The following is a 13,146-nucleotide window of genomic DNA, read 5'->3' on the forward strand; positions in this document are numbered from 1 at the left end:
GCTGAGGCTCCGCCCCCGAGCGCCGCCGACACCTCTCATTGGCTGCCGGCGTCCCCTCGCGCCCAACGCCACCTCCCCTTGCCTCGAGCCGTCGCCTCGTGCCCAACGCGCTCTCTCTCCCATTGGCTGCACCTGCCGCTGTTGTTGTTATTGCTGTTAGAGTAAACAGCAGCGGGCGGCTGGCGCCTGTCACCTGTCGCGTCGGTCACCTCTGCCAGCCTCTGCCAGCCTCTGCCAGACTCTGCCAGCCTCTGCCAGACTCTGCGAGCCCTTCTTTTCTCCTCCTACCCCTTGTCACCTCTTGCCACCTGTCCCCTGTCCCCTGTCCCCGGACACTTGCCGGAGCTCGATCGTCGCTCGCTCGGTCCCTGCCCGGACCATGTCACTGTGCGGCGGCCGCGGGCTGCCCGGGCTGCTGGCCATCTCGCCGCTGCCCTCGCCGGGCACGGCCCCGCTGACGCCGCTGGCGCTGGACAGGTGAGGGGGTGGCCGGGGGCCGGAGGGCTGCGGGAGCTTTGGCCACCCGCCCCACGCGGGACTCGCCCCACGGGACACGGCTGCCCCTTTGCGCGGCTCGGGGCTCGGCGCTGGGGCTCGGACGTGCCTTTGCAAAGGGGGCTCGGACGCTTTTGGGATGCCCTCCTTCGGCTCGTGCCCCCCGCCCCAGGGCCAGGGGAACGAGGGGCCAGGGACAGCCGGGCCACTGACACATGCCCGTCCCGACCGCCCGCAGGCACAGCCCCAAGAGGCGCTACAGGGGGCTGCCCATCCCGCTGCTGTGGGACACGCCGTCCCCGGAGCCGGTGGCCTCGCACTGTCGCCGGGACTCCATCTCCTCGCAGCCCACGCGTGCAGGTGAGGGATGGCGCTGCTCCGCCCCACAACCGTCGCCAACCGCCCCTTGGCGGGCCTGGCGTCGTGCAGGGAGTGCCGGACAGCGGGCAGCGATGTGGCGGGGGGCTTGGCCGAGGGGCTGGCGAGGGGCTGGAGGTGGGGGAGCCTGTGCGGGAGCGATGGGCGGGAGCCCAAAACCGCACTCGCCGGGGCTCAGCCAGGAGCCGCTCCGGCGGGGACCCTGCTCGGCGTGACACGCGACATTCCATGGGGACCGGTGCTGCCAGCGGCGGCGCCACCCTCCTGCTGGGGGACAGGAGCCCATCCTGCCCAGGGCCCTGCCAGGAGCCCGATCCCCACCCCGGCCTAGCGCTGCCCCTTGTTCCCGCAGGGTCGCGGCCGGACTGCCCTGTCCTGAAGGGCATCTCGCAGCTCCAGCTGCGCAGCGGCACAGGGCGGCGACGCCACAGGGAGCCCGAGGGTGATGATGATGATGAGGTGAGTGGGGCAGCGCGACCTCGAGGGGCAGGGCGGGGGCAGAGCGGTGCTGACGCCGTGTCCTCCCCCGCTGCAGGAGGGCTTTGTCCCCAGGAAGCTGCAGCGGCTGGGCCAGCGGAGCCCACTGCCCGCCGGCCACGGAGCTGCCGAGAGGGACCCCCTTGCCGAGAGCCCCCGGCGCACATCAGAGCTGCTGGTGAGAGAGGCTGCAGGGCTCGGGAGGGCACCGGGGATGGCTGATGCTGGGGCTGCACACACGGCAGCTGCCGCTGCAGCCTTGCCGGCTGTGCCTGTGGGACATGGATGGGCTTGGGGCTCACGGGGACAGCCCGTCTCCAAAGCTGGGAGGCACTGGGACGTGGATGGAGCTTGGCTATGGGATCCACCTGTGCCTGGGGTGGCAAGGAGGTGGCAGGACTTGTCCCCTTCACAATCTGCTCTGCCTCTCCCCCAAGTGTCCCCAGCTGCCGCCCCGACAGAGTGATGCCGCTGTGGCCCAGCGGACGGAGGAGCTGGTGAGCACGCCAGTGACGAGCAAGGAGGAGGCAAAGCTGGTACGTGGCAGCCTTTGGCGGTGGCCCACAGAGCCCCACAATGGGAAGTGTGAGGCCGGAGCTCTCTGGGCTGGGGGCTGGTTGGTGAGCAAGAGCAGCCCAGGGGCCGTGGGCTTGTCTCGGGCCAGGGCAGGGAGAGCCTTGCCCGCGGCCCTGCTGGTGCTGGGGACTCGCCAGAGGCGCAGCCAGCAGCACGGGCTCTCCCCACAGCGTCCGGGGAAGCGCAGCCGCTGCCGGCAGCTCTTCCGCTCGCCCTCGGTGGCCGGCAGCGGCCCCAGGCCCGTCCTGAAGCGGCGACAGCCCTCGCACAGGGACAGCCCCGGCAAGGCCAAGCGGCAGAGGACGGCGGGCGGCAGCCCTGGCCAGGAGACGTCAGCGGAGCCGGTGGGTGACGGGCAAGGCGAGGGCCGAGAGCCAGCCTGGCTGCGGTGGCACTGCGCCGCGCCCCGGCTCTGCCAGCAAGCCTGCTGACGTCGGGGGCTGTCTGTGCTTGGTGCCTCGGCAGGGAGCGTGGCTGGAGCCTCGCAGCTGTGCCCAGCCCGAGGAGATGGAGAAGCTGCCGGCCAGCGATGAGCGGGAGCTCACTGGGGACTTCTCCAAGGTAGGGCCACGAGGATGGGGCAGCTCTGGGGGTGCCGCCCCCGTTATTGTGAAACAGGGACCGTGGTCAGAGCCCCGCAGCCCTGCAAGAGCCCAAAGGCAGCTGGTGGCCCTTGCCTGGGGCTTCGGGGCCTCGGGGCTGTGACTTGGCAGCCTGCAGCCCCTGCAGGGGATGAAGAGCCCCATCACAGCTCTTTTGCTCCAAGCCCGTGCTAGGGCCACGTGTCCCCTGCGCAGATTGTCCCCTCCCTCCCGCAGAAGGGAGAAGAGCAGGCCTCTGGGGTGGCTTCGGGGCTGGGGGGACAGGTGTCAGCACCGGGAGGTGTCCCTGGGTCGGGTACGAGCCCAGAGCCTGTCTCCTGCAGGCTCACCTCCTGCCGACGGTGGACGGCAAGGACCCGAGCCTCAAGTACATCTCCCCTGCCACGGTAAGGGGGCTGCAGCCCTTCCCCAGCCCCACCGAGGGGCTCCCTGCCTGCTGTCCCCCTGCCTGCTGTCCCCCTGTGTCCCCTGCCTCGGTGACAAGCTCTCCCCGCAGCTGGCAGCGGTGCTGACGGGGCGCTTCAGCAGCTCCATCGAGAGAAGCATCGTCGTGGACTGCCGCTACCCCTACGAGTACGAGGGGGGCCACGTCAAGGTCAGAACCCCGCTGGGGCCGGCAGGCAGGAGGGTGTCCGGAGCCCAGCCACCCTCAGAGGTGCTGAGCCCACCACGAGGGGCTGAGAGCACAGGGATTCAGGATCCCCCCGGGTTTGTTCAGTACCCGCTGAGAGATTTAGCAGCCTCTCCAAACATACTGAGCCCCCACCACAGATGTGACAAACAGCCCCCCGGAGGTACTCTGAGCCCCCAGAGGGGTTGAGCGGCTCCCCATGAAGGGTGCTGAGCCGCCCAGGGGGATGGAGGAGCCCCGTGAGAAGCGCCAAGGCACACCTCCCGGGTAAAGCTAGGTCCCCAGCCGAGAAGATGAGTCTGATGATGGCTCGCTAGTCTGGGAGATGGTGCTGCTGGGGGAGGCAGTGGGACAGCGTGCTTGGGTCCCTGCAGCAAACGCAGTGGGAGGCAGAGGGCAAACAGGAGCGTGCTGTGTCTCGGCAGGGTGCTGTGAACCTGCCGCTGCAGCACGAAGTGGAGGCATTCCTGCTGGAGCAGCCCGTGGTGGCCCCGGCCGGCGGCAAGAGGGTGATCATCATCTTCCACTGCGAGTTCTCTCTCGAGCGGGGGCCCAAAATGTGAGTGAGGGAGGGATGGCACGGGGGGCACACTGGGCTGTGCCAGCCGCCCAGGCACGACCGGATGGCGGCACGGGGCTGATGCCGTGGCCTTTGCCCGTGGCCTTTGCCAGGTGCAAGTTCGTGCGGGAGAAGGATCGCTCCTGCCACGAGTACCCGCAGCTGCAGCAGCCCGAGCTGTACGTGTTGAAGGGCGGCTACCGGGAGTTCTTCTTCCAGTTCCCGGTGAGTCCCCGGCCCGCGTCCCCTCGGGGCCAGGGGGTCCGTGCCGGGAGGGCAAGGAGCGGCGGGGCCCGGGGCGGTGGCGAGGGGCAGCTGTGGCTCTGAGCATCCTCACAGCTGCCGTGGCAGGGAGGGAGGGAGGGAGGCAGGGAGGGGATCTGCGGGGCTCTCGGGGGCTGCGCCGATCGGGAGGTTGTTCCGGGGGCGCTGCGTTTGTCCCGGGCTGGGGCTGGGCCGGGGGCTGCTCTGTGCTGCGGGGGCTGACGGGGCCGTGGCTTGCAGGGCCACTGCGAGCCCCGGGGCTATCGGCCCATGCACCACCCGGCGTTCAAGGAGGAGCTGCGCAAGTTCCGCGGGCGCTGCTGGCTCGGCGAGCGCGGCCGGCGGGAGCTCTTCAGCCGCGGGAGGCACCTGTGAGCGCTCGGGGGTGCCGCAGCCCCGCCGGGGGAACGCTGCAGCTGCGAGCGGGTGAAGGCTTCTCTCGGCGGCATCGGATGCGCCTCGGCTCGCTCTGGCTTTCTGGGATGGTTTTGGGGCGGTAATTTAGTGTTAAGACCGGTTTTACACTTTTTTCTTGTTATATATATTGTTGTGTTGGTTTATGGTTAGAAATATTGTTGTTCTTGTTCATGGTTATAAATATTGTTGTGTTTGTTCATAGTTATAAATACTTTCCTGTTCTTTCATTGTTATAAATATTTTGGTGTTTGTTTATTGTTACGCTTGTTACTTACCTTCTTTATCAATAAACTCCTGTTGAAAGAGAACAAATGCTGCTCCTGAGCTCTCACTGCCCACCGCAGGGCTCTGCAGGGATGGGTGCCCCTGATCCCGGGCTGGGGGCACGGGCAGGCTGGGCTGGAGGCGTCTGTGGGCTTGGGGACAGTGAGAGATGGGGCGATGGCTTCCCTGTGGGACGTGGTGGCTTCCCCAGGAACAGGGTGGCTTAGGTAGCAAGCGTTGGCCCCTTGGCTGCTGTTCCTGCACGGTGGGGTGGCAGTGCAGGATGGCCCTGGACACCCCCTGGCAAGGGACCTCCTTTCCAGGGCATGCTGGGCTTGGCAGGACTCCTGGGACACTTGGGGTGGGGACTTTCTGCCCCTTTCCCTGGGACTCCTACAGGCATGTTATCCCTCCTTTTAAGGGGCACTTCTGGCCTTCGCAGGACCCCAGGGTAGTGGGAATCCTATTTTGGGTGACTGGGCTCAGTGGGACCCTGAAGGTGTGGCTGTTCTTAACACGAGGGTGCCCCAATCTCTCCCTGGCCAGTGGCCTCCCAGTGCCAACTGCTTCAGTCACTCCTTGGTCGCCTGTCCCCCCTCTCCATTTCCCCAGATTCCTGAGGCGCTCATGTCACTCCAGGGCTCCCCAGGGGGCTTTTCCATGTGATCCCCAGAGATCCTTTCCCCGGCTGGCTGACCTTGGCCTGCTTCTTTGTGTTGGGCATTCCTTGCCTTTGCTTTGGTTTGAGCCCCACAGGAGAATCCATCCATGGCCAAAATTCTCCTGGCTCCCCTTCTGCATCTCCTCAGCCCCCCACCCATGTCCTGCTCCAGCCGAAGCTGCTGCCAACAGGTTCCATAATATCTCAGTTTTTGAGACAAAATTTCATGAGTAAACGCTCTGGAATGAGTGCTTCCTCCTACAGGAAGGGGCTTCCCCTTTCTTGCCAGTGAGAGAAATTAACAAAAGAAGGTGAAGGTGGGAAAGTACCAAACTATTTTTTAACGCAGAACAGAACTGGGAAAACAAAGAGCACTGGAGAAAGGATGCCCACATGGAACCCAGAACTCATACCTGTAATCTTGGGGAAGGGGAAGGAGAAGGGGAAGGGGAGTACACAGCAGCCTGGAGAGGGGCAGATGGAGAAAATACCTGTTGACTCTTGGACGCCAGTCCTCCTCCTCACAGGAGGTGACACTAGTGGATTCCTGTGTACCTTTGCACCTTCACTCACTGGTGAGGCCTTCCTTGGGGTTCAAACTGGCCAGGGCCAGCCTGCAGGCTCCCTGGGCTGGAGAGAAGGGAAGAAAGTTAGGGAGGCTAGGGGGAGGAAAGAAAAGGAAAACATAACCTTTTTCTAAGCTAGCAGGAACAAGAAATAAAAGCACCAAGACAGCAGTGCAGCATTGCTAGTGCACTCCCTCCTGAAGCCCAGCAGAGAGCCCTCTGCCACCAGGACTGTTGGACTGAGCTGCACCTGGGGTCCCATGGCTCCAGCCTTGACCCCCGGCTCCATCTCATAGATACAGAAGGCATGGGCATTAAGCAGACAGTTAAGGAGTAAAGCAGCTTCATAACGTCACCCCAGGACATTCTACCCCTTATTCTGTGCCATCAGCTTCATTCCCAATTTAATACATTTTAACTCTAAACACAAACATATATACATATATAGAGATATATATATGGATATATATATATACACATAGTTATGTGGAAACAGTGGCAACCACATTTAACAAACATATATTGGCATTCAAACACTCAAACATTATAAGCGGTTCTCACCAAATCTCCTTGTGCTACACAATGTGTTTCTCCATCCTTTTGCATTATCCACCAGGTGCAACCTGGGTCCTGAGCAAAGATAACCCCACACATGGGTTTGTCTTTACTCAATGCAGAATTAATCCAGACAGTTTTTCCCAAAAGTCCCCTGACATGCACTGCTGGCACCTCATCTCCATCTGCTCTAGGCAGGGGGTTGGATTGGGCAAGGCTTGCTCGGCTGGTGGAGCCTTGGGTACTAACTCACCATGTGGCCTTAGCTAAGTGCATCTCCCACTTTTTGAAAGTTCCCCACCCAGTGCCTTCAAGCTGGTTTTGAGAAGGCCATTGCACCGTTCCACTTTCCCTGCCGCTGGTGCACGATAAGGGATATGGTGCAGCCATTCCATACCATGTTCCCCAGCCCAGGTCTTTATCAGGCTGTTCTTGAAATGAGTCCCACTGTCAGACCCCATCCTCTCTGGGGTACCATGCCTCCAAAGGACCTGCTTTCCAAGGCCCAGGATGGTGTTATGGGCAGTGGCATGAGGCACAGGGTAGGTCTCCAGTCACCCAGTGGTGGCCTCTGCCATTGTGAGAACATAGCACTTGCAATAGCAGGTTTGAGGCAGTGGGATGTAATAGATCTGCCAGGCCTCCCCATACTTGCATTTGGATCACTGCCCACCATACCACAGGGGCTTCACCCCCTTGGCCTGTTTGATTGCAGCACATGTCTCACAGTCATGGATCACCTGGGAGATACAGTCCATGGTTAGATCCACCCCTTGGTCTTGTTCTCACTTATAGGTGGCATCTGTGCCTTGATGGCCTGAGGCATCATGGGCCCATTAAGCTTGGAACAGCTCTCCCTTGTGAAGCCAATCCAGATCTACCTCTGACACCTCTATCTTCACAGCCTCATCTACCTGTGTGTTGTTTTGATGTTCCTCATTAGCTTGGCTCTTGGGGACATGGGCATCTACTTGATGGACTTTCACGGGTAGCTTGTCTACCTGAGTGCCAATGTCTTTCTACTCCTCAGCAGCACAGATTGGTTTTCCCTTATGCTGCCAATTGGCCTTTTTTCCACCTCTCCAGCCACCCCCACAGGGCATTGGCTACCATCCATGTATTTGTATAAAGGTAACAATTTGGCCACTTCTCTCTTTCAGCAATGTCTTGGGCCAACTGGATGGCTTTGAGTTCAGTGAGTTGGCTCGATCCACCTTCTCCTTCTGTAGATTCTTGATGTGTCATGTGGTGTAGCAGTGGCCCTTGCCCACATGGGTTTGAGTGACCAGCTGCATGGGGCAGCGGCCCCAGAAGAGGAGTCCTGGGTGTGAGGTGAGGTTTCAGTCAGGGTGACAGAGTAGTGCACACCCAGGGCACCTTGCGGCTGGCGCCATCAATATGCAACAGGCAAGCAGCCCATTGGCCCTGCACATCTCCCCTCCCCTACCCCTTATCTGGTCTATGTTCTAGAACCTTCGCCTTTGTTCTCCCCAGCCGGGTTCCCCCATTGGATTTTCAATCTTTGTACCCTCCCCTGAAGCGCCCTCATTGTTCTGTACCCCTGTCTATCCCAGTCCCAACGTGCTCCTATTGGACCTACACAGTAAACCTCTCCCCTTCACCCGACCCTCTTAAACCCTTGCCACCGTGTGCTCGCAGCTCTTGAGCCTTGGATCCAGCCCTTTCTCCAACCTCCTCATTCCGCTCCTCCTTCACGCCCCTCCTCCTCTGCCCTCTATCCTCAATAAATCCCTGGATTCCAGCCTCAGCCGCCTACGTTTCCTTCTTCTTCGCCATGGTTCCTGCCTGCCTCCATCCCCTGGGACTCCTCACACTAACCTGTGAGCTCCACTGCCGTGGCCAGTCCAGCGTGGACTCGGCACAGCTCGGCTCTGCAGCCCACCTCTTGGCTGCGGCTCCGGGGCGCGCTGCCGTACCAGAGAGGGAAGCTGCAATGTGGGGCTCCATACAGCTGCTTCCCACTTCCAGTTCATTCCTATGATGCGACAGGAACTGTCAGTAAAAAGAGTGCAGTGTGTTTCTTCTGCTGGCAGTTGGTTGTATGCTGGAGCTTCCTCAGCATGCCTCATTTGTTCTTGTTCTTCTTCATCAGTGTGACCAGAGCTTTCACCTTCAGGCCAATTTGTAATTATTTCCAAGATCCCAGACCAATTCAGTTTCCACTGTGGGCGTGTTGTGTGATGAGGGCAATCCATTCAATCCATGTGGCATTGGAGGCATGATGGGTAGAGGGAAACTTTCCCTTCAACATCCACCTGAGCACTGGTAGTCGGGGTGCTAGGAGGAATTGTTCTTCAGTGCCAATGGCCTCTGAGGAAGCTTGGATCCCTTCATAAGCTGACAGAATTTCCTTCTCTGTTGGGCTGTAGTTGTGCACAGACCCTCTGTAACTTTGGCTCCAGAATCCCAGTGGTCAAACCCAAGTCTCCCCAGGCACCTTCTGCCAAAGGCTCCAGGACAGTCCATTGTTCCCAGCTGCAGAGTAGAGCATGTATTTCATATCTGCTCCTGTCCTGACTGGGCCAAGGGCTACTGCATGAGCTATCTCCTGCTTGATCTGGGTGAAGGCTTGCTGCTGTTCAGAGCCCCAGTGGAAATCGTTCTTCTTACGGGTAACCAGATAGAGAGGGCTCACTATTTGACTGTACTCAGGAATATGTGTTATCCAAAAGCCTATGGTGCCTAGTAAAGCTTGTGTTTCCTTCTAATTGGTTGGTGGAGACATAGCAGTGATCTTATTGATGACCTCAGTGGGCATCTGATGTTGTCCGTCTTGGAAATTCACCCCCAGGACTTGGATATCTTTGGCAGTTCCCTTGACTTTGTCTTTTTTTGATGGCAAAGCAGGCTTCCAGGAGAATCTGGATGATCTTCTCTCCCAAATACCTCCAATACCATGTTCACCCACACAATGATGTCATCGATGTACTGGAGTACTAGAGATGTTCTGGAGCCTCACCCTTTTCCAGCTCAGCCTGGATCAGCCCATGGCAGACGGTGGGACTGTGTTTCCACCCCTGGCCCAGTCGGTTCCAGGTATACTGCACGCCCCTCCAGGTGAAAGCAAACTGAGGCCTGCACTCTGCTGCCAGAGGAATGGAGAAAAATGCATTTGCAATGTCATAGTGGCACCACTTTGCTGCCCTGGTCTCCAGCTCATACTGGAGCTCCAGCACATCTGGCACTGCAGTGCTCAGCAGTGGAGTCACCTCACTGAAGCCACGACAGTCCACTGTCAATCTTCATTCCCCTTCAGACTTGCACACAGGCCAGATGGGGCTGTTGAAGGGTGAGTGGGTCTTGCTGACCATCCCTTGACTCTCCAGCTTATGGATCAGTGGGAGGATGGGAACCACAGAATCTTTATTTGTCTGGTACTGCTGGTGATGCACTGTCAAGGTGGCAATGGGCACTCGCTGCTCTTCTCCCTTCAGAAGCCAAACTGCAGAAGGACTCTCAGACAGCCCAGGCAATGTGCCTAATGCCCTCTGCCTCCACAGCAGCTATTCCAAAGGCTCACCTGATTCCCCTTGGGTCTTTGAAATACGTGCTCCAGAGGAAGTTTCTGCCCAGAATACACTGGGCCTCTGGGCCAGTAACAATAGGATGTGTCTTCCACTCTTTTCCAGTTAGGCTCCCCTTGGCTTCCAGCAGGGTCAACTGCTGTGATCCCCCCGTCACTGCAGAAATAGAAACCAGTTCTGCCCCCACGTGTCTCAATGGGATCAAGGAGCACTGCATGCTCTTGTCAACCAAGGCTTTGTATTTTTGTGGTTGCGATGTTCCAGGCCATCAGACCCACCCTGTCCAAAAGACACAATTTTCCCTCACGTCTGCCTCGCTAGAGGCAGGGCCTCTCTAATTCTGGTTATCAATTGAAATTCAAGCTACTTCCATTCTGGTGGAACTCCCTCTCTGAGCATTACCATGTTTCACTGTGCTGCAAGGACAGAAGTTGATTTTCCCTCCCACCTCCTCATGTCTTCCCCATGGTCACACAGGAAAAACCATACTTCTGCTCTTGGGATGTACCCTCTGTCCCTAGCTGCAGGACATCTGCTTCTGGAAACAGGGCCTCTGGTCTGTACTGATGTCACTTGGAGAAGGCCCTCCTGCAGCTCCTTCCTGAGTTTCTGACGAGTCTTCTCCATCCTATCTTCTATTTTCTGGATGGCCTCTGACAGATTCTTTTCCACAGCTGCGATCCTTTCTTGTGTTGGGTCCTGCACAGTGTCTGCATCTGCCCAGAGCCTCCTCACCATGGTACTCACTGTTTCTTCCATGTAATTCCACGTCATCCTTGCTAAGGCAGGGTGTGCTCTGGTGGTGCATGTCGTGCCAGTTTCAGTCACATCATTGGGGTACATTTTACCATGTCAGGGCTCCTAATTGTTTGGTCATGGGAGAATATGATCTCTACCACTGCCAGTTCTCTCAGGCATTGAATCACTTGCTCCATGGCCTTCCAGAGGTTTAGCTGCAGCTGGAGATGTTCTCAGCACAGCCATCTTTCCTTCATGCTGCTTAAAAGCTGTGTCCACAGGCTGAGAGCTTCAGGGCCCTTGTCATCCCTTGGTCAATACTTAAATCAAGGGACAGGTACCCCAAATGTCTTGCTTCAGTGCCATCCAGAATTGTGCCATTACCTGCAGCATCCCAGATTCGGACCATACAATTTAATAGAGTTTCATCAGGCTGTAGGGTGAAATCTTTAGTCAAGGTATGAAGGCTTTCTATGGACAGGACAGGAATCTATTGTATTCCAATGATTTCTGGCTCAGATTCCTGCGCTAGCTGTGAAGATCCTGGCTGCCCATCACCACCCACTGGGTGAATAGATTTAGTTTTATACTTCCTTTTCTGAACAGGGGCAATTGTTACTGGTTTCAGCTCGCCACCTGTTTTAGCTCCAGCTGCAGTGATTGGGGTGTCTGCTGACTTATTCTCTTGCCCCTCTGGCTGTATCTTCTGCCCTACAGTATCTAGCAGTGAATGGTGAATGTTGGCCTGGGCCCAGCACATTGCAACGAGCTTCTTTCCATTTGAGTTGTTACTGCAATTTTTCTTCAGACACTTCCCCACTTTGGCTAGATTCTGAATTTCTTCAGTAGGGAAGTTCCAAGCTACTGGGTCAGAAAATTGATTCAGGGTCTTGCCTAGGTCGCCTCATACTCCATACCACTTAGAATTTTCCACAACTGGGGCAGGTATCTGGGCAATCCCTCTGGAAATCTCAGCTCTTATTTTAGACAAGCTGGTCACTGCATAGAGGAGCCCTGCTTGATAACATAACTAGAAGTTGTTTTCTTTGACATCCGGGGGAAACTAAACATTTGGAAAAGCTGATGTGCCAGATCTGAAGGGGAAGAAGGAGATGAAGGGCTGGGAATTATCATGCCCTGCATTTCCCCGAACTGGGGGTAATTGCTAATACATCCTGTGTTTTTACCCTAACTGGGCGTAATTGTTATTACATCCCAAAAGAAAACTACCAAGGCCAGAATGCCAATTACCACTCACAAGAGCAAAACAAAGGACAGCACAAAATGGAAAAACTGAAGACCTTTGTCAGAAATCACCCGCAATTTTATTCTCGGTCAAATTCCCATTTCGGCCCTTCAAATGTTTTAAGGCAGCAGTCAGCAATACTTGAATAGTGTAAAATGTCAGAGGCATGAGTGATGCACAGCTTTGTCAGAATTCCTGGCTGACACAGAAGCATCTCTACACATAACAAACAGATGGATATTACCGTGAGCAGGAGGAAGTGGTGCTTTCTGCGGGGTCTTGTCAGAGCTGCTGGCGCTCGGCAGAGGAACGGGGCGCCTTCCCTTCCCAACCCTGTGAAATGCCTTTGGAGTCCTTGGGGTGCTGTGATCTCCAGCCACAGGGAGCAAAGAGAGACACAGCAAACACTCCATTCTGATTTTCCCCCACACTCTTCACCTCTGGTAAAATTCCATCTGTTTTAACACATTCGTGAGGAAACCGAGGCAGGCTGGAGCCACGGAGGAAATAAACACCAGGGATTCCAAGATTTCAGCCTCGCTCTCCTCACACGGGATGCAGCACTCAGCGGCACGGCTGGGCTGGCAAGGCGCTGTCAGGCCATCAGTCGGTCCCCCGCCGCTGGGACAGGAGGGCCACCAGCGCTGCCCGAGTGTCGCTGCAGGGAGGAGCTCCCGCCCTGAGGGGCCGTGAGGGGACCGGCCTGGCCCCGCCCCTTCCCCTGGCCCCGCCCATCCAGCCTGGCCCCGCCCCTTCTCGCCTGGCCCCGCCCCTTCTCGCCGTGCCACCCAAACCGCCCCGAGGCTGCGGCTCCGCCCCCGAGCGCCGCCGACACCTCTCATTGGCTGCCGGCGTCCCCTCGCGCCCAACGCCACCTCCCCTTGCCTCGAGCCGTCGCCTCGTGCCCAACGCGCTCTCTCTCCCATTGGCTGCACCTGCCGCTGTTGTTGTTATTGCTGTTAGAGTAAACAGCAGCGGGCGGCTGGCGCCTGTCACCTGTCGCGTCGGTCACCTCTGCCAGCCTCTGCCAGCCTCTGCCAGCCTCTGCCAGACTCTGCGAGCCCTTCTTTTCTCCTCCTACCCCTTGCCACCTCTTGCCACCTGTCCCCTGTCCCCTGTCTCCGGACACTTGCCGGAGCTCGATCGTCGCTCGCTCGGTCCCTGCCCGGACC

At 58.2% G+C, this 13,146-nt stretch overlaps 1 protein-coding gene across 2 annotated transcripts; it reads left to right on the forward strand.

Moving 5' to 3' along the window:
- Positions 1-1,095: 1,095 nt before the first annotated feature.
- On the forward strand, positions 1,096-4,509 carry LOC146423203 (M-phase inducer phosphatase 2-like). 2 transcript variants are annotated; one of them, XM_085045044.1, is made up of 10 exons: positions 1,096-1,332; positions 1,409-1,528; positions 1,788-1,886; positions 2,097-2,270; positions 2,392-2,487; positions 2,852-2,914; positions 3,025-3,123; positions 3,585-3,718; positions 3,832-3,943; positions 4,223-4,488. In XM_085045044.1, exons 1-10 carry the CDS (start codon positions 1,102-1,104, stop codon positions 4,355-4,357), a joined length of 1,263 nt encoding a protein of 420 aa, XP_084901170.1. In that variant the 5' UTR covers positions 1,096-1,101; the 3' UTR covers positions 4,358-4,488. The 2 variants fall into 2 exon arrangements, with proteins under 2 accessions (XP_084901170.1, XP_084901171.1); XM_085045045.1 differs by lacking the exons at positions 3,025-3,123; positions 3,585-3,718 and having other exon boundaries at positions 4,223-4,509.
- Positions 4,510-13,146: the final 8,637 nt, after the last annotated feature.

The sequence above is a fragment of the Lichenostomus cassidix genome, unplaced genomic scaffold (genome assembly GCF_008360975.1).
Source record: "Lichenostomus cassidix isolate B80296 unplaced genomic scaffold, HeHo_3.0 HiC_scaffold_765, whole genome shotgun sequence".
Classification (NCBI taxonomy): domain Eukaryota; kingdom Metazoa; phylum Chordata; class Aves; order Passeriformes; family Meliphagidae; genus Lichenostomus; species Lichenostomus cassidix.

Coding starts and splice junctions, on each gene's coding strand:
- LOC146423203 (XM_085045044.1), top strand. CDS start 1,102: ATGGGGACCGGTGCTGCCAGCGGCGGCGCCACCCTCCTGCTGGGGGAC. Junction 2,271..2,391: donor AGGAGACGTCAGCGGAGCCG/GTGGGTGACGGG, acceptor GTGCCTCGGCAG/GGAGCGTGGCTGGAGCCTCG. Junction 2,488..2,851: donor TCACTGGGGACTTCTCCAAG/GTAGGGCCACGA, acceptor TGTCTCCTGCAG/GCTCACCTCCTGCCGACGGT.